The sequence below is a fragment of the Centropristis striata genome, chromosome 21 (genome assembly GCF_030273125.1).
Source record: "Centropristis striata isolate RG_2023a ecotype Rhode Island chromosome 21, C.striata_1.0, whole genome shotgun sequence".
NCBI classification, from domain to species: domain Eukaryota; kingdom Metazoa; phylum Chordata; class Actinopteri; order Perciformes; family Serranidae; genus Centropristis; species Centropristis striata.
Window position 1 is genome coordinate 6941981 of NC_081537.1, and position 24636 is coordinate 6966616.

General features: G+C 36.9%; 1 protein-coding gene across 1 annotated transcript in view; it reads left to right on the top strand.

Annotated features, from left to right (window-relative positions):
- gas7b (growth arrest-specific 7b) overlaps nucleotides 1-23176 on the top strand; it is an 87017-nt gene extending 63841 nt beyond the window's left edge. Inside the window, exons 7-14 of the mRNA XM_059324092.1 lie at nucleotides 1815-1930; nucleotides 2130-2204; nucleotides 10745-10823; nucleotides 13803-13931; nucleotides 14987-15110; nucleotides 20272-20351; nucleotides 20571-20669; nucleotides 22088-23176. Coding sequence (XP_059180075.1) covers nucleotides 1815-1930; nucleotides 2130-2204; nucleotides 10745-10823; nucleotides 13803-13931; nucleotides 14987-15110; nucleotides 20272-20351; nucleotides 20571-20669; nucleotides 22088-22201 — 816 coding nt within the window. The 3' untranslated portion in view covers nucleotides 22202-23176. The remainder of the gene's footprint in view (nucleotides 1-1814; nucleotides 1931-2129; nucleotides 2205-10744; nucleotides 10824-13802; nucleotides 13932-14986; nucleotides 15111-20271; nucleotides 20352-20570; nucleotides 20670-22087) is intronic.
- Nucleotides 23177-24636: the final 1460 nt, after the last annotated feature.

Sequence of the window (24636 nt, forward strand, 5' to 3'; positions counted from 1 at the left end):
GCTCTTTGTTTAACAAAGGGCTGAAAACACACTCAATTACCATTGCTGAAGCCTTTTTTTATAAAAGCCAAGACCGCCATCTAGTGGGGTCAAAAAATAAAGGAAATGCTTCACGAAGCTTCGTTGTCCCAACACTACTTAACACCAATCATGTAACTCTACTTCTCAGGTCACTTGTCGTCCTTCACATACTGCTGGAAGCAGCACAACTTTCATTGGTTACAGTTTAGTTAGTTTCTCACATATATTAGTTCAGAAGTCGTGAAAAAATGTATAGCTTTTTTAATCTTTCAGAACTTATCTATTGTTTTGGCAGCTTTTGATTTGTTCTCTGTTCTCAGCATTTCTGCCAGTTTCAGTTGGTTTACATGCTCTAAAATAACAACTGTGCTTTAGCCTGCATTAATCCATTTTTTTAAACAACATACAAACATTTTCAATTTTATTTATATAGCCCAAAATCACTTCTTTGTCTCTGAGGGTTTTATAGTCTGTACAGCATAGGACAGCCGCTGACCTTTGACCTTTAGATCAGATAAGGAAAAAATCCTCAAAAAGGGCAGACAGACATGCAGCAGTTGTCATTAGTACACTAGTACTGAACACTCTGAACAATCTGTCATTGTTATTCTGATTTTTGCTCATTTTATTTGACTTTTTGACACAGACATGAGCAGAAAGTGACATCAGAAGAAAAAAACCTGAATAAAGGATTAGTGTGGTATCTTTCTTCCAAATTAAACTAAAGGAAAAAGCTCTTTGGCACAATCTAATTTCACCTGAAATGTATTTATAATAGGTCACCACAGAGTGTCACTCATTATCAGTAGAGTTTCATGTGGAATTTTAACATTAAAGTGTTTTAACCAATCTGGGCCCACTCTAATTTACTCCCCTTTCAGACCCTTCGGGCTGAAAATGTCCACTTCCAAAAAAACACAATAAAAACTTTACAGATTGATATTTTTTTCTACTTTTTTTTTTCTACTGCATAAACCTCTTAAATAAGTTCCGTCCTGCTGAAAACTACCAAATGTTTAAACATTTTTGGCATTTTAACCCTTTAAATGCCAGTTTGATTGCGTGGTGTCACTGATGGGTTTTTTTTGTTTTTTTTTAAACAGAAAAAAGTAGTTATTTTCCATATAATAAATCCTTTTTGGCTGATAGTTTTGATCAGGACTGAAGTTGATTGAAAGATTTAACCCAAAAAACCCCAATTTTTTTTTATAAATTTAATTTCAAAATAAGAATCTTCTGAAATCTAGCATCATGCGTTATTTTAATATACTAATATGAATAATTGTACAAATAAATATTTTCTATACCACCCAGGGTACAAAAACTTCCATCCATAAATTTTCAGGTGCTTATCTGGGGCCGTGGGGGCAGCAGGCTAAGCAAATTATTCCAAAAAACGTTGGTACAAAAACAGGGTACAAAAAAAAGTCGTAGAGGAAACGCTGATGTATCTTTGTATCTATAATTAATTTTTTCATTATTATTTCACTTTAAACTGAAGTGAAATAAAAAATGAATAGGCTTTACTGTGGTTATTTCATACAGACTGCTTATTTATTGAATTACCAGTCAGCAGACGATGCTTTAACTCCAACTTTATTCTTATAATGGTCAGTGATGATTTAATATGGACTTGCGTTATTGAGTTCTATACATAATGTCAGTCATATCAGTGGGAAAGTGTTCATGCTCCAGATTTGCTACATGACATCTGACACCCAACATGCAGCAGGCAGCAGATTTGTTTGTTTTCTAAGCTTTTTTCTCGTGTGCTCGTTGTGTTTGTTTCGTAGGCTGATAAGAAGGATCCCCAGGGCAACTGCTGCATCACAGGATTTGAGGTTTTGCTGCAAAAACAGCTGAAAGGGAAACAAATGCAGAAAGAGATGGCAGAGTTCATACGAGAAAGGTATCAGCAGTTTCACTTTCCACTATTAGCCCTCAAGTTACCATGAAAACCATAAAGATGTGATATAAACAAACCATTTCCCCTTTTTTTGTGCTTGCTCATGTACATGACTGTGTTGCACAACACAGGAAAACCCACATGGAAACAGTGAGATTGCGTTAAGATGATGTGGTAATGAAACTCTCTACTTCCCTCTCAGGATAAAGATAGAAGACGAGTATGCCAAGAATCTCTCCAAGCTGTCCCAGATCCCTTTAGCAAGCCAGGAAGAAGGGTGAGTGGAAGAGGGAGACAAACTGTGATCATGGAGCAGTTTGTCAAAAAGACACGTCAACAGTTGGAGAAGAAGTTATTCCACTATGCAGCCACTTTGGAGGCGAAGAGGCAGTAAATGATGTGTTTTGGGGCTTTTCCTCCACAGTAGATTTTGTAATAATATGGATGTGAGAATTTATTGCACCATAGAGGGCATATTTATTTCCAGGAAGGTCAAAGGTCAGGGTCAGCTGCAGAACAACGGCCGTGAGACGTTCCAAATCACATACAAAGTACAAACTGTTACATGCAGTGTACTACTTTGTCAGAGCATGATGCCTTTTACTTTGGCTTATACTTTAGACATTATTATTATATTATTAGATATTATTAGATATTTAGCAGAAGATTTGATGTAGTAGGACTTCATGGAACTCCTGCATAGAGACATACTAAATCTTTTTTCTAAACAGTATGGTCATATGAATACTAGAATATTGGTCACTGACCAAACATCACTGGCTCAGATAACGTCACGTTTCAAGCTACTGAAAGTATATCTACACTTTTCATAATATAAAGTTATTTTGCGTTGTGTTGCCGACAGAGAAACGTACCTACCTGTCTGTGTCAGTCCCGTCCCCACATCATCTCTTCGTGTGCGTCTTCGTGTGCGCCGTTTGTTAGCGGCGAGCTAATATTAGCTAACAATTAAAGTTGTTTTAATCACGCTAAAAAAGCTACTATTACTTCCTCTCAAACAATAAACAATGCAGCTTTCAAAATAAGAGCACAGTGACTAACAGAATCCACCACAGAATTTACAAGAAGACTGTCAAAATAAGATGCCTTAAATAAAACATACAAGAACCCTTATTCTCCTTTACAATATTTCATTAAAATATGCTATGAAAAGATCAGTGTATATGATGGAATAGTGGCATTAGAATGTGTGAGAGGCACCAAATTTGGGCCTAACCAGCTATTTTTCACCATGTCCCTGACCACAAGCCCTGTTGACTGTGAAAAATATTATGTGAGGTGTTTGCTCACATTTAGCTCTCAAAGTGGACGAGATTGATGCATTTTAATAAAAAATGTAAAAAAAATTCTCCTGAGGCGGAGATGGTTATTTTTTTTTAAATTATTTGCTGATACTCAAGAGTCAAAAGTATTTTTTTTGTATTCAGCAACTGTTGAGATTTGCAATTTACACTACATTTTAGATTCATGATTGATTTTTATTTATTTATACAGACTAAAAAAAGTATTGTGTAATATCGTCAAGAATATCGTTATCGCAAAAATACCCTGAAATATCGTGATATTCTTTTAGGGCCATATCGCCCAACCCCTAGGTTGGCCAACAATGATGAAGTAAGGAGAAGTAAAGTGAAACACCTCAGAGTTGTTTTGAGTGTTCATCAATTCAACTTTCTCAAATATCCTCTTTTAGAAGTGGCATCAGCTCTCTTTAAAGGCTGTTCTGAGTGATGTTAGTTGGTGGAAATAAATGCTGATGTGTGATTAGTGGGTCAGTTATTCTCCCCGGTGAGCGAGCCAACCAGGCCAGACATCCCGCTATGAGTCTGGGTCTGGATGCTTTGATCTCTGTCCTGCAGCATACCTCAGCAGAGAAGGGATGGATGGAGGAGAGGAGGAGGTCTGAGGTGGCAGACATTTAGTTTGTTGGGGGTTGGAGGGGAAGTAGTGATGGGAATTTGGGCTCTTTTTAGTGACATGGATCATTTGGCTCACTTTACCCTCTTTCAGCTCCTAAATGACTCTTCATTTTACCACTTATACCTTCTATAATTCAGCCAAATTTAGCGCTGTTTTGACTTGTGATTTGTATTTAAACACATATATCACTTAAATTTTAATAAGTTGCTGTAGCCTATTGCTTTTACAGTTGTAAAATCCCTTGTAACTCTCTAACTTGCTTGAGGAACCACTCTGCTACACAAAGCAGATAGAAAATGCCAGCTAATGACAGCTATTGACATTTCTTTTTTATTTATTTAAACACACCGTGCATGGGGGGTAGCAGCAGCAGGAGGAGCAGGAGCAACAGGTGGAATAGTGGTAGAAGCATGCTAGCCTGCCTTTTTTCTTCCAACTGAACTGTTAGATGTTCAGTTCTCAAATGCCTTTAAGTTATTATTGGACCCTGCTTGATAGGAGAGACACTTTACTAATCCTACACTGTGCTTTCATGTTGTCACAAGTGTCAAAATGCATCCAAATACTACTTCTTTTTCAACTTTCACTCATCTTTGCACCACACTCCTCTCTCCTCTTCACTCCTCTCTCTCCTCTCTGCATGTCTCCTCCTCCTCCTGTCACATCTCAGCGCTCCCTGCTTAGTGATTGGTTCACACAGCATGCACGTGACACCCGTAGTCAGCGTGGCTCTTTCAACCGGCTCGTTGGTGACTGACGCATCACTAGGGGGAAGTGAGCTAACAGGAAGCTGAGGGCCACAGCTGGCTAAAGACACCCACACAGAGAAGAAGCTGTAGTTAGTACGGCAGAGAACATGAGGACACGGAGAGGCAAATTCAAAAAGAATAGATTGCAGCCGCAGATAGCACCATGAATTGCGCATCACTTGTAACCGCTACCTTCCCCATCATAAGGACGTGTTCACTACAGATATTGCACTAACAGTATTATGATGCAAACACACCCATGAAGTGCAATTTGCTTCCCTTTTACACATGACTGCAATTATCCAAGTGGCAGAATATAAATGCATCAGAGGTTAAAGTGTGCTTGCCCTGACTAACTCCCAATCTGAGGCATACTCAGTTGGGGTCTGGCCCAGCTCGGCACATTTACTGCAAAAATTTGTCTGTCTTCAGATTGTGTATTTATGCACAAGGCCAACAAGGCCAACAAGACCAATCGGTCAGGACCTTATATTTTTTAATGTCTGTCTCTATCTGGGTTTGTCTACACAGTCTACACACTCCAAAAGATAACACACGCACACACACAGTCCACTTTCACATAGTGAGCATATGTGAGCACCAAGGTTATAATAGTTTTGGATTTTTTCTTAGTTTTAGTTTTATTTTCGTTGTGAATTTTTGTTTTCAAATTCAGTTCGTTTTTAGAGTGAGTTTGCTAGTTTTAATTAGGGCCCGAGCAGGCAACGACCTGCGAGGTCCCTATTGTATTTCGAATGATTATTTATTAGGGCCCGAGCAGGCAACGACCTGCGAGGTCCCTATTGTATTTCGAATGATTATTTATTTTTATTATTTTTATTATTCTTTGTCCCAAATGATCGCATATTTCACTGCCTGAACATACCCCAAAACTCATGAAACTTTAAATATAAGTCACACATGGTGAAAAATTTTATAATCTATTGTCATCCTGAATTTCCACCACTAGGTGGCGCTATAATAAAGGAAAGCGCGTTTAGGCAAATAACTCCCACATACTTTATCGCACATTCAAAAAACTTATATCCACGCGTTCACTGAGTCGTGCTGAATCTCGTGATATAAGCCACGCCCATTTTCGCCTACCGTTTTTTTTCGCAAATTCGCGAAATGTCGCAAACCTACTTTTTCGAACTCCTCCTAGGTAATTTCATCGTTCTGCACCAAACTTTGCACACAGCATCTATGGACCCTCATAACAAAAAGTTATTAAAATAATTTTGATTACCCAAAGAATACTCAAGTTATTAAATAACAACTTCCTGCAGGTGGCGCTATTTCAACACAAAACACAAAGTGTTGCATATCTCCACATTGGTGTGTCTGAATGACATGAAACTCAGGTTACTACTTCCCCATGAGCCCCTGAGGCTCGCTGCAAAATTTTGGCCGATGACCACTAGGTGGCGCTCTTTAAATTGAAGTAATTTATATCTCTACATCGGTTGGTCGGATTAACACCAAACTTGGTATACTTATTGTCAATGCCCTCTTGACAATAACCCTTGAAGGTTTTATTGATCGGCCCCTAGGTGGCGCTCTGGCGGCAGTTTAATTTTAAAAATGCCACTGTGCCCAGACCATAAGACTTAAGGCAATGAAATTCGTAGGGGTGGTATAGACTGGCCCCTGTAACGCACGCACCCTGACGGCAGCATGCCCCGACACGCGCGTACTGCGAGGGCCCGTTCAGTACTGCGCGCAGTCCTAGTTTTTATTATTTTTTTTTTTATTTTTCTTCTTCCCAAATGATCGCATTTTTCACTGCCTGAACATACCCCAAAAGTCATGAAACTTTAAATATAAGTCACACCTGGCGAAAAATTTTATAATCTATTGTCATTCTGAATTTCCACCACTCGGTGGCGCTATAATAAAGGAAAACGCGTTTAAGCTAATAACTCCCACATACTTCATCGCACATTCAAAAAACTTATATCCACGCGTTCACTGAGTTGTGCTGAATCTCGTGATATAGGCCACTCCCATTTTCGCCTAGAGTTTTTTTTCGCAAATTCGCGAAATGTCGTAAACCTACTTTTTCGTACTCCTCCTAGGCAATTTCATCGTTTTGCACCAAACTTTGCACACTGCATCTATGGACCCTCATGACAAAACGTTATTAAAAGAATTTTGATTACTCAAATAATACTCAAGTTATTAAATAACAACTTCCTGCAGGTGGCGCTCTTTTCAACACAAAACACAAAGTGTTGCATATCTCCACATTGGTGTGTCTGAATGACATGAAACTCAGGTTGCTGCTTCCCCATGAGCCACTTAGGCTCGATGCAAAATTTTGGGCGATGACCACTAGGTGGCGCTCTTTAAATTGAAGTATTTTATATCTCCAAATCGGTTGGTCGGATTAACACCAAACTTGGTATACTTATTGTCAATGCCCTCTTGAGAATAACCCTTGAAGGTTTTATTGATCGGCCACTAGGTGGCGCTCTGGCGGCAGTTTAATTTAAAAAATGCCACTGTGCCCAGACCATAACACTTAAGGCAATGAAATTCATAGGGGTGGTATAGACTGGCCCCTGTAACGCACAAACCCTGACGGCAGCATGCCCCGACACGTGTGTACTGCGAGGGCCCGTTCAGTACTGCGCGCAGTCCTAGTTCCTTTTTATTTTTTGAAAATGCTTAGTTTTAGTTTAGTTTTTATTAGTTTTAGTGTTAGTTTTAGTTTTTTTTGTTATGTGTTGGGTGCAAGATTCAAAGAGGTCATAACAAAATTTTGCCTTTATTTCCTTTGGCTTATCCATAGCCCTTAGCCTAAATAAGGTTATTAACTCTTACAGTTCTGGGTGTTTTGAATTTTGGTTTGAATGTAGACATCCCAGTCTCAGTAAACATATTTACCATGTGTTCCTGCATGTTCACTAACAGAATCCTCTTTCTAACAGGAACACTGGATTATGTATGAAAAAAGTTGACAAACGAAGGACATTTTCACGATCATTTTAGTTAGTTTTGTAACCACACAATTTAAGAAAATGTTTTTTTTAATTCTAGTTCTTGTTTTTTCCTTAGTTTTCATTAACTACAGTAACCTTGGTGAGCACATCAGCTGTGGACATCACAAGAAAAAGAAATCTATTTGTTTATTAACCGTCCTGCCACTGAAAAAAATAAAGGAGTCTGAGTCGACCTTATATCCGTCCTCATAAATGCGCTTCATTTAACACCAGCTCTCTGAAGATGGTAATAGTTTCACTAGTGTGTGTGGTTATTAGTGCTGGTGTTTGTGAATTGGACTTTTATTTGCAATGAGGCTTATTTGCATAGAGAGGGGATTTTGCACCAAATGTATGCATATTACCTAATTTAAATATGTGCAAATAGAACCTGAGCACCGAAGCGCAGTTTTCTTGGGAGGTTAGAGGTTCAATTGGTGCTTTAAAAATGACACAGTCTGTTTATGCCTTATTTGCACATGCCACGAAAGCTGCAGAATCTTTCTGTGAATTCACCCCTGAGTGCGTAGCAACAGTAACTAAGGTCAGTGTAGCATCACAAGCTGCAACTTCACTTTAAAAAGTGATTTTATTGCAGTTACTCACCAGTCATTTGTGAAAATAACTTTCATTTCAACATTCATTTCTACATGCATACATGGAGTGGGACATTTAGTTACACTTCACTACTTATCAAACAGACCTTATGCTAATGTTTACTCACTTTATAACTCTGTATATCAGGGGTCTCAAACTCAAATTACCTGGGGGTAAAAAAGACAGAAAATGACAAAAAAAACAACCTAAATTACTTAAAAAAGACACAAAATTATTTTAAAAAAGACACAAAATTATTTTTAAAAAGACACAAAATGAACCAAAAAAGACAAAAAATTACAAAAGAAGACACAAAATGACCAAAAAAAGACACAGAATTACCAAAAAAAGACACAAAACTATTTTAAAAAAGACACAAAATGACCAAAAAAGACACAAAATGACCCCAAAAAAGACACTAAATTACTAAAAAAAGACACAAAATTATTTAAAAAAGAAACAAAATTATTATTTTTTAAAAAGACACAAAATTACCAAAAAAAGTAATTAAAGGTACCTTCCACACACGACACAGTAAAGTGCCATTCATATAAAACTCACATTAAACTTTCATATCAAGGTGGGGGCCACAAAATATCATCACGAGGGCCGCAATTAGCCCGTGGGCCACGAGTTTGAAACCCACGCTGTAAATGAAACTGAAATGATAAGTTTGTAATTCCACATTGGAAACATTGTGGGTGAACTCTGAGGTGCAAATGAGACAGCATGCAAACACGATTTAACAAGGTTTCGCCTCCCCTGCACTGTGTACAAGCATATCAAATAAAGCCTCTTCATGTTCGCATGATAGAGTGGGATGGACTTGTCCCATATAGAATCCAGATTATGCCACCCGGCTCAGCATGCCCACACCCAGAAAAGTGCAACACAATACTTTCATTCTTCTCTCCCTCAGGCCAGCTCTGTTGTCACACAGGACAATTGCTGTTATGTTGCTCAGTTCCTACCATCCGACGTCCACAGAACAGGACCAGCCATCTATTTATTCCTGAATATACCATTTGTTTGGTGGAGATGTGGCAGTGAGGCATGTGACCGCTTTTAATGCTAAAGTGGACATTAGTTTTCCCTGAGATGCAGTATTGACAGTCTGTCACTGGAGACCGTGAGACTATAGCGTCATGACGCATGTCATTTATTATGTGATTGCATTTAGAGTTGTGCAACTGATGTCTGGTCTCACTGACACTTTATTCGGTTCCTACAAGCAATGTTAGGAGGGTTACAAAAGAAACATACACTCACGGGCCACTACATTAGGTACACCCAGGCGGCAACCTCCGGGTCTGAGCAGGGAGGCAAACCAGGAAGTGCCTTAAGCTGCATTCTACCAAACATTCCAGCAGGGGGCGCTAAGTTTGGCTGCAAAAACATTTATGTCTATTCATTTCAATGCAAAATGAGAAAACTTCTCACTTGATTTATTACCTCAGAAATTTTTTTTCTTCTCTTCTCTCCTGATGAAGGCTCGCCTTGTTAGCCACCTGTCAATCAAAGGTAGCCACGCCCCAAATCATACGATTCTTTATCTTCTATTTTCGTCTAAATGGGGCCATTATTAGAACTATTAACATCAAATTGTCTTGAAGGAGATTTTTACTAGTGATTGAGACCATAGTGTTCTAACAAAATAAATTCTGAAGTAATAAATCAAGTGAGAAGTTTTCTCATTTTGCATTGAAATGAATGGACAGAAATCTTTCTGCAGCCAAACTTAGCGCCCCCTGCTGGAATTTTTGGTAGAATGCAGCTTAAGGTACTTCCTGGTTTGCCTCCCTGCTTAGACCCGGAGGTTGCCGCCTGGTCAAGACGAGTTGACATGAAAGAACAATTTTAAGTTGCCCAATTGAATCTAATTCCTAAAGACATATTTTCCCTCATGGATGGCCAGAGTTGTCCGATTGGTAACCTCTTAACCTATTTTTTCTTTCTTGCTCAATCTCTTCTTCTACTACTGTTAACTGACGGATTAGCCTACAGAAATACATCACACTGCCATCTTCTGACAAAAGTATGTTTATGCAACATTGTTTATTCGCTGTAAACCAATTGATGGAAACGTCCCTAATTCACGATTTTTTTTAATGCAATATTTCAAAATTTCACTTCAAAATTATATTAGACTTAAATGGAAACATGCCTATAGTTTATGTCTGAGGAATTCATACCTTCCTTTCAGAACAATGCCTTGAAGTAACCCACTGAACTTTAAACAGGAAGACTGGTGGCTGCATTACTTACTTTCTGCCAAAAAGACTAGTTATATATGTACATTTTAATAGTTATCTACATAACAAAGTGAGCTTGTCTCATGTCCCATACATTCTCATAATCTTGAAGTCCACTGTCTGTGGACCTCAAGATTAACTCTCCAGATTTACTGCTTATGTGTGCATCCATGAACTTTTGCACCACTCTGCTGTGCGTGTGTGTGTGTGTGTGTGTTTCCCCGACACTTTGAGCACTTTGAGCCCTCCCTCCTCATCTTTAAAGTGTGTGTGGTTGCTGTTATCTGTCCTCAGGACTCTGGGGGAGGCTTGGGCCCAGCTGAAGAAGAGCCTGGCAGACGAAGCTGAGGTTCACCTAAAGTTCTCCTCAAAGGTAATTCATCACACTTTTCTCCAATCATCTGAAGCCCTTTTTCCAACAATAAATATTCATTATTCACATTAATTTGGCTGCTCAAGTATTTTTTCAGTAGAGTAGACGTCAGCTGTTACTGGCTCATTTATCTGCTCTGCTCACAACCTTATTTTCACTGTTGCATCTCCAGATGCCACTTTGTGTTTGAACAACTTGGTGGTATTCCCTGATACATAAACAAGTAGCTGCAGATTTGTTTCTTTCAATGGTTTATTTAAAACAGGGACAATGAACAGAAAAGGTTTTGTACCAGATATAGCACAATGCTAATTTCCATCTGCTGTTCCTTGGGCCAGTATATAATCCACATAAAGCAATATAATCATGACCAATCCACAAAACATGAATACATACACCTGTGGGAACTAAAAACAGTCCAGCGCTTTAAGAGTTCCTTTTAACAGTTTATAAGGTGGTTGTGTTGTTGTTGCACAGGCCTGTGACCAGGAGGTGGCGCAATAAGATAGATATGATATCGATGATTGTTCTGTTCATGCAGGACAGGGTCTCCTAGATGTGCTCAGTTAGTCAGGGAAGGTTGGCTTTTTTTTATATCTTTTACTGTCTGTAACTAGGGTCTGGCAACTGTTCACCTAATGGTTATAGGGTCACTAATTATCCTCACCTGCATGTCTCTGGACCAAGGTTATTAAAGTTAACGAAAATTAACGAAATAACAAAAACTAGAATTGAAAAAACATTTTTGTTAACTGAAATAAAATAAAAAAACGAGAGATTTTTCAAAAACGATAACTAACTGAAACTGTGTTTTGTGGTTAAAAAACTAAAATTATAGTTAAAATGTCCTTCGTTTTCGTCTTTCGTCAACTTTTTTCATACATAAACCTATTTGGTTGATATGAAATATATTACATCTATTTGGTTTTATGACTTAATAAACTTATTAGGGCTGAGATGGATCAGACAAGGAAATAAAGACAACATTTATTGTGACTTTTTTTAATCTGGCACCGAACAAATACCCCATTACAAAAAAACAGTAAAACTAATAAAAAATAAACTAAAACTAAGCATTTTCCAAAAAATAAAAACCAATAAAACTAGCAAACACACTCTAAAACTAATAAAAACTAAATTAAACTTAATTTGAAAACAAAAATTGACAACAAAATTAAAACTAAAACTATTATAACGTTGCTCTGGACTGGCAGACGCCCCATGCTTGATATGAATTGTAACAGACTTTAGAAAGCAAATTTTATAGGTTTAAGAGACAGATTTGGAATGAGGTGTGTGGTGATATCACCCCAGCAGGGCCAGAACAAGTGAGTTCAGGAGGTTGGAATATTTCAGAATGACCAAGAAGAAATAAGTCAGATCGTCAGCCTTCAAATTATAATGATCTGGATAATGAATATGACAATTTTGCAGAAACCCTTAAGATTATTCAGTAAGATATTATTCCAAGAAGGCAATTCAGATCCAAAAATAATAACCAACAAAATGAATGAAAGGTAGGATCAAGCATATTATTATGGCATTATTATTATTATAGGAGATTAAAAAGAAGGGAGGAGAGTTTGAGGCTGCAGTAATTGAGTTTAACCCTTGTTTGGTGTTCATGTTTTTGTTACTCAGCCAATGTTGGGGGTCTGGTGAACCCACCTCATTATTGGGTTTCTAAATACAGCCATAAAAATGTATATAAAAATACCTACCAGATGTTAACTTTATCCCGATTACAAGCAATAACGGCCACTGAGTTCAAAACAGAAGTTCTAGGTCTGCTTTCTGAGTGTGTGGGAGTCTAATCTGACTAGGGGGGTTGAAGTAGACCCTGGGGAATATTTTGGACCAGCCAAAAATATATATACTGAATATGTTTACTGTTTTTCCAGAAATACTTTATAGCAAGTCAGGTCCTTTTGTGTGATTTTTAAAATGTTCTTATTTTTATCTTGTCTAAAAAAGCAGCTTGATAGAACGCTGGGTTATATTTAAGATTTGTTGTGCTGGCGATTATTTTAGGTCGGTGAAATCAAAACCTTCAATTTTTGATTAATTTTCTTCAGAGGTGCAGATGGGATTTTTGAACTGGGGGGACGAAGCTGTCAGCAAATAATTTTAACTCAATGAGTTATTTTTCCACTCCATGCCTTAACCAAAATATGTTTTATTCAAACAACTTTAAATGAACTGTAGTGTAAACAACAACCAACATATTTACATGAATAAAAAGAAGTTTGTACATGAAATTCCCAGTGCAGCCAAACAAATTTACTGACTTGAAGCTGACTCAATGAAGGACCCAAAAACATCTCTCCTCCCTTCATCACCCTGAACATACTGCTGGGCAATTTTTTGCTCTTAGGATTTTCTGAGACTATGATGGGGGACCCAAACAAAGTAGGGGGGTTCGGGGGGCATGCTCACCCGGAGAACATTTTCACCCTAAAAGCCTAAATTTGGTGCCTGTCGCACATTCTAATGCCACTATTCCATCTTAATCATTGCATATTTTAATGAATAATTGTAAAGGACAATAAGGGTTCTTCTGTTTTATTTAAGGCATCATATTTTGACAGTTTTCTTATAAATTTCCACATCCAATGTGCTTTTATTTTGAAAGATGCATGTGGTTTCTTATATTTTTAAAATGAACTGTAGAGGAAACAACAACCAACATATTTACATAAATAAAAAAAAGTTTGTAAATGAAATTCCCAGTGCAGCCAAACAAATTTACTGACTTGAAGCTGACTCAATGAAGGATCCAAAAACATCTCTCCTCCTTTCATTACCCTGAACATACTGCTGGGACATTTCTTGTCTGTCCAGCCTGTCAAGCCTCTAGAACCAGTGTTTCCCACAGGATTACTAAAGCAAGTGGCTTTGGGAAACCCTGTGATTGCTGATTGCAGTGTGAGAAAAGTCTTGTGTGTGTCAGTGTTGAATTGTTGGTTTTGTTTCGAGCAGCTCCAGAGTGAAGTGGAGAAGCCTTTCCTGTCCTTCAGAGAGAACTTTAAGAAGGACATGAAGAGGTTCGACCATCACATCGCCGACCTACGGAAGCAGCTGGTTGGACGCTATGCAGCCGTGGAGAAGGTACACACACACACACACACACACACACACACCCTAATACACACATACAGTTGTGTCCTTGTACTCAGCAGCAGCATTTCAGGAATCATCTTGCTGGTGATTAAAATTCTTGGTCTCTTCCAGAAGCAGACGGCTGGAATGTTTCCTGCTTTTTGTATATGTACCATGAAATTCAATTGGCTGGAGCCTGAAGGCAACAGCAACTCTGTCTCACATCATCTGCCAAATCTTTGACCAAACAGTTTCTCTCTGATAAACTGAGCATTTAAAGCCGGATAGTAAACAAGATCCTAAGCATGTTTGCTGTCATAAGACACTGAATGATGGATGAATACTGAGACAATGTGCAACGGACCACATCATCACTGTGGAGAATGGAAGCCAACATTATCTGTTTGTTTCCAGAACACTGAATTAGGCTTATTGGTAACGCTTTATATTGAGGTCCTTGTAATAACCATTAATTAACAAGTAATAAGGCCCTTGTAAGTCCTTACAAGATGCTTATTAACATTATTGTGTGTTTATAAGCTTATATAAGTGTTAATAATGACATTACAAACACCCATGACCCACCCATTATGTCTTTTCCATGCTTTTATTAATCGTATTTTGTTTGCTTATTGATATTAAAATATACTTTATTGCTCATCTATTATAAGTTAACTATAAGTTAACTATGCTTTTTGCAACTACCGGATCTAAAGCGAGAACAATGCCTTATTACTTGTTAATTAATGGTTATTAAGGACCTTATTATAAAGCGTTACCCAATGCCTTATTACTTGTTAATTAATGGTTATTAAGGACCTTATTATAAAGCGTTACCCAATGCCTTATTACTTGTTAATTAATGGTTATTAAGGACCTTATTATAAAGCGTTACCTTTGTTTGTTTCCAGAACACTGAATTAGGCTTATTTACTAGATGTAGTATAATGGGGGGGTTGGGTTCTGCTTTGAGATGAAAAGATTTCTATCCATGCAGCTGTGGGACCTTAGCATGTTTCTGACTCCATTTCCTGTTTCTGACTCCTCTTCCTTATCTCCGGCAGGCTCGTAAAGCTCTGGCTGACAGGCAGAAAGAGTTGGAGTTAAAGACTCAGCAGCTGGAGCTCAAACTCAGCAACAAGATTGAAGAAGACATCAAAAAGGCCCGCAGGAAATCCACACAAGCAGGTCAGAGCCAGGGGTCAAAGGTCATACTGCAGGGTTAGTGTGGGGTCGCAGTCTGACTCAGGTGTTTGTTGGTTTAGCAAAGAGAGAGACCAGCAGTCTGTAGGTGTAGCGCATTTATATGGTCAGCATGTCGTCACCCTGTTAAAATAATCGCCTTAGTCATTTTTTCAAGTTTTGTCAGGAAACACAAAAAACTTCACCAAAAGTGTAACATATGACATTTATTGATCATTTCACTCAAAAAGGATGTAACAACAATTATTTTAAAAAGACACAAAATGACACAAAAAGACACAAAATTACCTAAAAAAGACACTGAATTACCCCCAAAAAAGACACAAAATTACTAAAAAAGACACAAAATTATTAAAAAAGACACAAAATGACAAAAAAAAGCACAAAATTATTTTAAAAAAGACACAAATTTATTAAAAAAGACACAAAATTACCAAAAAAAGTAATTAAAGGGACCTTCCACACACAACAAGGTAAAGTTTCATTCATATAAAACTCACATTAAACTTTCATATCAAGGTGGGGGCCACAAAATATCGTCACGAGGGCCGCAATTGGCCCGTGGGCTGCAAGTTTGAGACCCCTGGTTTAGAGCCTGATAAAACCAACAGTTTGTGACAGTGTGCCTGTTAGAAGGCAGAGAGGACAGAGAGGCAGCAGCTGGTTCTGTTGAAGGTGTGCGACCAAAGAAAAGTGACGAGTTAAGAGTTAACAGATGTCGACTCTCCACACAAACGTGATGTCATAACATGACTCAACCAGGCACGACCACATGCTGTCACACACACACACACACACACACACACACACACATTCTTGTACTTCTATCCATGTGAGGGCCCTCATTGGAATAGTGAATTCCCTAGCAAGGTTATAATAGTTTCAGATTTTTCATTAGTTTTAGTTTTAATTTTGTGGTGAATTGCTGTTTTCAAATTCAGTTAGTTTTAATTCGTTTTTAGAGTGAGTTTGCTAGTTTTAGTTTAGTATTTTTTTTTAATGCTTTAGTTTTAGTTTTTATTATATTTTATATATATATATATATATATATATATATATATATATATATATATTTTATTATAGTTTTTATTAGTTTCAGTGTTAGTTTTAGTTTTTTGTAATGGGGTATCTGTTGGGTGGGAGTTTAAAAGAGGTCACAGTAAATGTTGCCTTTATTTCCTTTGTCTTATCTATCTTCATTATGTATGAAAAAAGTTGACAAAGACAAAAATGAAGGATATTTTCACTATAATTTTAGTTAGTTTTATAACCGCAAAATACAGTTTCAGTTAATTATCATTATTATGTAACCTTAACCCTTAACTCTATGGAGTGTTATAGGGCTATTTTGTCCATTTTTTAATCCTTTTCATGTGTTTTTGTGTCTTTGTAAGTCATTTTGTGTCGTTTTTGGTCATTTGTGTCTTTTTTGGTCATTTTGTGTCTGTTGTTGTGTCTTTTTTAGTTATTTTGTGTTGTTTTTTGTAATTTTGTGTCTTTTTTGTGTCTTTTTTAGTCATTTTGTGTCTGTTGTGTCTTTTTTTAGTTATTTTGTGTCTTTTTTTGTCATTTTGTGTCTTTTGTGGGGGTTTTTTGGTTATTCTGTCTTCTCATTTTGTGTCTTTCTTTTTGTCATTTTGTGTCTTTCTTGGTCTGCTTTGTTTTTTATGCCTGGATGTGATGAAGAAGCCATGCTTTGGTGCTTTTGAGGGTTAAAACAAAGTCTGAAATCTTCAAAAAAAAAAAAAAACCTTTAAAGAAGTGAGGACCAACCAAAATGTCCTCACTTTGCAAAAATGTCCTCACTCTGTTGGTTAAAAACGTGTTATGGTCCTCACTATGTAGGAAATACAAGAACACACACACACACACACACACACACACACACACAGTCATCCCTCCTCCGTGCTGCTTATGTAACCAAGGAGAAAACAGCAGCAGTTGTTGACGGTGCTGCTGGCGTCTGATGCTGACTGAGTGTGAGGGGAGCAGAGAGGAGCCTGATGCCAAAACAAGTAAAGCACGGCATCTGTCTGCTCATAACAAAGACTCATTATCACTCGGTGCGCTCGCTGCATTTCATGAGATTTACTAATGTTTTTATATCAACCACCTACGGCCGTGACCACCCTTTATGGGCTTCATTACTTGTGGTGTTTACTTTAAACATTTACTGTTTCTAACTGTGTTTTTAAGGGTTGGATGGCTGATATGAAGCTCTGAAACATATGCAGCAGCTCTTTTGCATTTTCTTCCTGTTTTTTGTTCACTTTCTATTTATGGAAGCATATTGTGAGCTGATCTGAAGACCCTGTCCACTGTAAACTGAGCAGCAGCAGCTAACACTTTGACTTTTTGATGCCACACAAGGTTATAATAGTTTTGTTTTTTTCTTTAGTTTTAGTTTTAATTTCATTGTCAGTTTTTGTTTCCAAATTCAGTGAGTTTTAATGAGTTTTTAGAGTGAGTTTGCTGGGTTTAAATAGTTTTTATTTTTGGGAAAATGCTTAGTTTTTTTTGTAATGGGGTATTTGTTGGGTGTGAGATTCAATAAGGTCACAATAAATGTTGCCTTTATTTCCTTTGTCTGATCCATCTCAGCCCCAATAAGTTTACTAAATCATAAAACCAGATGGATGAAATAGATTTCATATCAACCAAAAAACTTATGTATGAAAAAAGCTGACAAAGACGAAAACGAAGGACATTTTCACTCTAATTTTAGTTAGTTTTGTAACCACAAAATACAGTTTCAGTTAGGTAATCATTTTTTTTTTTTTTTTAAACTCTTGTTTTTATTTTTATTTCAGTAAAGGAAAATGTTTTTTTCAATTCTAGTTTTCATTATTTTGTTAGTTTTTGTTAACTATAATAACCTTGGTGCCACAATTTGCAAGTGCTGGCGTAACCAATTGCACACTGCCAATAACTGTGCAAGAGAGTTTCTTTGAAATGTTGAGGTGCCATCTGATTTTCATGCCAAATGACCTTTTGAATAAGGATGGCAGCATTATTTGTATAGTGCTCATATTTCTGTTTGTTACTCTTAATTCTCCCTTTTTGACATCTGCTGTCTAAGGCGGAGTTGCAAATTTACCAGATTAAAGTAGTAAATCTACAAGAAAAAAAGTTGCAGATTTATGAGAAAAAAGTGGGAAAAAAACACTTTTTTCTCACATATTCACCACTTTAAATCTCATAAATCTGCACATTTTTTTCTTGTAGATTTGCCACTTTAATCTAGTAAATTTTTTTACCATTAATTTGAGATTTTTTTGGTCACAAATTTGAAATTTGTAACAAATTTGTAACTTTTTTTTTAACCGTTAATTTAAGATGTTGTTTCTCATAAATTTGTAACTTTTATAAATTAATTTGAGATTTTTTGGTCATAAATTTGTAACTTTTTTCTCAAAATATTACTCCCTCTTCCCTGGGTCCATATGTTTTTCACACATTCTGGCTGTATGTAATATCCTCTAATATTCTCTAGGGTTGAAATTTGGAATTTGCAAGTATTTCAGTGAGTGCCCTATTAAGGGTTAAAGCAGTACGGTGAAATGGGAACTGTGCATATAATTTGTAACCACAGCGGGTAAAAAAAAGTACAGCTGTTTGTTAAGTTTATTCCCTAATGACAAAGATTGCTGGAAGTTCAGTACGGTTGATGATTTCAACTCTCATATGATGTTTTCATAACCTTTTTGTACTTTCAAAAACTACCAGATGGACTAATTAACCGGAACTTTTTGGTCAAAATGCGGCTTTATGCCCCTTAAAATCGAGAAACCCTCTTGACCCCCTGGATCTTTGGCAAGACCTAGTTGGGGGTTGAGACCCTTAGGTTGGGAACCAGAAGTCTGTATGGACTGAATAAATAAATTATAGTCAAAATGTCAAAATAAGTGACTCTTTCTATAGTCATCACATTTATTTTGGTGCAAAGTATAGCAATGAAACTATGATCTTTTTTTGTATAAATTTGATCTTTCTTCCAAACTTTTGGCCTGTAGTTTATGTTTTGTGAAACATTTCCCATTATAATTATTTTTATTATTATTATTATTATAAGCAAAGCGCTTTCACAGAGGACGCTCTGCTGGATAGGATTTGGTAATGAATTATGCACCTGTTATTAATGTGAATAAAAGTAATGTATCTATCAGCAGATGTTGACTGCAGCAGATTCATCTGCTGACATGATCAGCATCATTTCCTCCTTTATTAAATCTCAAAGATAATAAATGTTTGTTTGTCAGCAGGATACAGACAGTAACATTAACGACAGGACGGATTAGACCTTTCCCTTCATAATGGAATCTATTATCAGTCCAGATTGTCTGCACTGTTTGGGATAATCACATTATCTGAGTGAGGTGAAACGAACACTGCACAAGTGTTGTGGTAACACATCAGCTGTGAGTGAAGAGTTGGTCAGCAGCACCATCTAGTGGAGACATGGTGCATGTATACATTTTAACTATGGAGTCTTATAGGGCTATTTTGTCCATTTTTGAATCCTTTTCATGTCTTTTTGTGTCTTTTTTTGGTCATTTTGTGTCTTTTTTTAGTCATTTTGTGTCTTTTTTAGTCATTTTGTGTCTTTTTTTAGTCATTTTGTGTCTTTTTTTAGTCATTTCGTGTCATTTTGTGGGGGTTTTTAGTCATTTTGTGTCTTTTTTTGTCATTTTGTGTCTTTGTTTAGTCATTTTGTGTCTTTTTTTGGTCATTCTGTCTTTTTTAGTCATTTAGTCCAACATAAAATGTGATTTTGAATCTTTTTTTTAACTTTCAAAACACTATCATGCTCAATAAAGAATTTGAAATTATATTTACAACAAAGGTTGTAAATATAACATATAAGAGGGTTGCATCCAGTTCTATCATTTTATACAAAATTTATTTGAGCTTGTCTCCAGTTTTACTTGCTATATCATCATCAAACTGAAACTGGCCTCATGGAGTTTACAGCCAGAACTTTAGAGGTAAATTTACAGTAGGGCTCCACGCTGCTTTGTTTTCTAGTCTGGATGGAGTCAACAAGTCATGGTTTAATGTGCAGTAACCCAAATGAGACAGTTGGCAGAACCATTTTGCAGCTGTCATGTATTTCCTCTTATTATTTTCTCTTTATTTCCTCTGACAGGAGACGATCTGATGCGCTGTGTTGATCTTTATAACCAGTCTCAGTCCAAATGGTTTGAGGAGATGGTCACCACAAGTCTGGTAAGAAATCCTGTGTTCAATGTGTTTAGTTTGGTGTGTGAGAGAAAAAAGCTTCTTTATAACAATATCTGAGATCATTTTAAAGTTACTTTAGATAATTTTTCATGACAACTTCAATGTGTAAACCTTCTAATGTATTGTGTAAATCAGAAATGTGCAGATTGTTCTTGTTAATCCATGGCCAGTCCTCACAGATATCTGTCTGACTCTTCCTGTCAGGAGCTGGAGCGGCTGGAGGTGGAGCGGGTGGAGATGATCCGACAGCATCTGTGTCAGTACACCACCCTTCGACACGAAACGGACATGTTCAACCAAAGTGTAAGAGCAACTTCTATTAATTAATATTCCACACTGTGTTCTGAGGGACAGACGTTGAGATAAGACACAACTTCCTAATCCACATTTGGTATCAAATCAATTTACAGTTGATATGAAAAGAGTAATTTATAATAAACACTACAGGCCTAAAGTTTAGAAGCAAGTTAAATGTTCTGTTCACAATGTCTTTCTTAAAAACCAGTATGGATCCTTTGGATTTTGGATGTATTTGCATGATCAGACTTTACCTTTATTGAATTGAACCATTTTCCTCAATTTACCTTTAGGTAAACATTGATGTTAGCAGACCATTGCTGAATAAATGTTAACAAAATAAAAGAAGGGCTTAGTTTTAGGGTTGAGAAGATTTGGAAGAGTCACAACTTCAGTGCAAAAGTAAAAAACAAATCACAGTTTGGATTATTCTCTTTAGCTCTTTGGCTTTTGAGAGTTTGGATCCAAAAATCCCAATAAATCTCAACTGTGTTCATATCTCTGACAAACTACCACAGAAATGGCTCAAACTGAAGCAGCTGAGTAAAGAAACAAGAGTTCAGATTTATAGATTAAGGAAAGAAGGATACATAATTATAGGAAAAAAAATGTGTTCTAATAAGTGACTCTTTATATAATAATCAAGTTAATTTTGTTACAAAGTATAGCAATGAAACTATGATCTTTTTTTGTACAAATTTGATCTTGCTTCCAAACTTTTGGCCTGTAGTGTACATTAGATGCATGATCCATTGAATCAATTCCGTCGTTACCTCACCGACACCAGCAGAGAGAGACAAGGGCCCTGTTTACACGAAGGGGAAACACAGATATTTCAATGCGGTTTGGCCTCTCATTTACACAAAAACCCTGTTTTTATCACGGAGAAAGATTATTTCTAAAAACTCTGGGCAAAGTGGAGAATTTGGAAAACTCCGGTTATGTGTTGTCGTGTTAACTGGGAGAAAAGGGGTTTTAGGTTCTCACTCATTCTATGTAGTTGTTTTGAAAGGAACAGGAAGTGTTATGACACTTCAGGAGAGATCTTCAGGAGTTTTTTTTTTTTTTTTTTTAACTCCTGAAGAGAACATCTTCTCTCCTAGCACCACATGATAATTCTACTCCTTAAAGAATCCTCACTAGCACTTATTGATGCACTAATAGCTCTTACTGCACTATGCCTTGATTGTTTGCTTTTTTTTTTTTTTTTTTTTTTTCCTGTAAGTCGCTTTGGATAAATGACTAAATGTATACTGCCGCCCAGAGGTTTGGCATAAATACAGTGTATTTATGCAGGTTGATGTAAATGACAACTTTTTTGAAAACGGAGACGGGGAAATATTAGTTTCTCTAAATCCCCTGCTATGTATAAATGTGGCCAAAGAGCCCACTGACCGACACCTCTCACTGTTGTTTCTATGCAGACGATGGAGCCGGTGGACCAGCTGCTGCAGTGTGTGGACCCGGCCAAAGACCGAGAGCTGTGGGTGCGGGAGAATAAGACTGGAGAGATCAGACCAGTGGACATAGAGATCTGAGCTCAGAGCTGCTGGCTCACATTCACACAGAGAGACTATAAGCCTGAGAACTGACTCGGAGATGAAATCTGTGCTGGGATCTCCACTCCCCCCACTCCTCCACTGGTGACTCCTCCAGACTGACGGTGCTCAGTCGGAGCCCACTGACTCTCCACGTCCTGACGGCGTCCTGCTGAGGCTGATGTCGGTGGTGGGGGCGTGTTGTCAGAATCCTCAGCGACGAATGAATGAAGATGTCAGATTGTGACGGGTCGTAGTCGTGCGAGCTGGTGCATCAAACGGGAACTATGATGAGTGTGAATTTTGAGGCAAAAGGTGAGACGAATGATCAGGATCCTCCCACAGTTTAATAGTTTTATGTCATGCAGCAGCGTGAAGCTGCAGGTTGTTTGTGCTTTTGCTCGGTGAGGTCATTCTCCAACTTGACAACATGTGACTTCTGCAAGTTATTAGCAAAAAATGATTTAACAGATGCTGCTACGCTAAGTGCGTTCTGACCTAAGAGTGATATTACTGTGTACCAAAGTAAGAAGTATTTTAATACTAATATACACCGTGTGCAGATATTGACTGTTTGCTTAGCCCCCCTCCACCACTACATCTTTTGGTAACACTTTATATTAAGGTATTCAACATTAATTAGTTGCTTATTAGCATGCAAATTATACTTTAGTATGGGGAACGTATTCTCAGTAACAAAGACTTAATTTAGAGTTATTTGGACTCTATTAACACTTGCAGTTTTGTGTTTTATTATGTAAGAACAGATCATATTCATTGAGTGTTATTAACCCTCAAGGCATCTTTAAAATTAACTCACACTCAATCGCATAAACATGTCAAATATAAATATTTTTTTTCACTTTCACCACATCAAACCTTCCGATCTAACCATAGATTATAAAATATATGTAATTTTTTTTGCATTTTTTGATTTTATGGCCTTTTTGTCATAAGAAACCCTGATTTTCTCAAGGGCTAAAAACACAAAATATGCAGTATTTTCAAAAATAAGGTGCATAGTGGAATATTTGGGGTGAGGTTATTACAGCCTTGATTAGGTCAATAATTGATAACAATATTGATTTTTATGCATTATTATTTTTGGAGCTATGAGAGTTTATTCGAAAAAGTCACACTCAGACCCTTCGGGACCATAAATGGTCCCTCTCATACAAGTGTTTACAATTGTGGAATTTTTCAAATTATAATAAAAAACGAATACTGGCCAAGTTTCACACAATTAGCCTTTAAGCTGACCGATATATTGAGAATCAAAAACATAAAAAAGGCAGAATGTCCATTTTAGGACCCCAAAGTGCTTTGAGGGTTAAAGGAGAATAATTATTCTTGTGGTAATAGCACCTTATAAAGTCCATACAAAGCAAAGCATATTGAGATCATAACTCATATACAACAACTTCTTTACTTGCTATTAATAAGCAATAATTCTGAGGTTATTGAAGAAAACTCTTAGTTAATGGCCTACTGGTTATATAATAACGCCTTGCAGAATAAGGCATTTATAAGTGCTTAATAATGACTAATTAAGAGTCAATATGTTACTATTAATCTGCATGCTAATAAGCAACTAATTAAAGTTGAATATGTGCACCTTAATATAAAGTGTTACCAGATTTTTATACCCATCAAATGTACCATTCTCTTACAGCACATTGAAAGTTTAAGAACCTAATTATATCTTTTTGAAAGAATAGGTCTTAAATTTCACACAGAAAAACAAAAGCAGCTTCTCATGAAATGACAGCTCTCACTACCTGTAATTACACTGTGTGTCCCTTAAACTGCTCCAGCTCCGCCCTACAGAGTCTAACTGCAGTAACTAGCAAAGGGTAAAACTGACAAAATCTGCTTTAAAGTTTTTTAATGTGTTTTAACTGGCCAGCCAAATGGGTTATATGAAATATTACATCATCAACACATGAAGAAATAAGTGTCATGTCACTTACCTACCTATAACCCATTTGGCTGGCGAGTTAAAAAACATTAAAAAACTTTAAAACAGTTGTTCTCAGTTTTACCCTTTGCAGTTATGCTTTGTAGGGCAGAATGTAGAGAGGAAACGAAATTACGTATTTTTGCAATTTTTTAATTTTGGATCATTGCAGAAAATCAGCTCTGTGGCAAACACACGTTTCTGACACTTACATGTTTCGTTCAGCAGGATAATCTTCTTAAATGAACACCACTTTTATGATGTTTGAAGTGTTACGCTACACCACAGTCACATGACTTCATCGTCACCACCGTTATGCTTTAGACACTGTCTGACAAGCAAAGCATATATAATATAATTATTAAAAACTTGCCCTATATCTTTGGAAATGATGCCAGTTGTAGTGAAGGTAGTTAAGGGAAGCTAGGTAGCAACATGCTAACATTACAGCCTACATTAGAGCAGACAGACACACTGT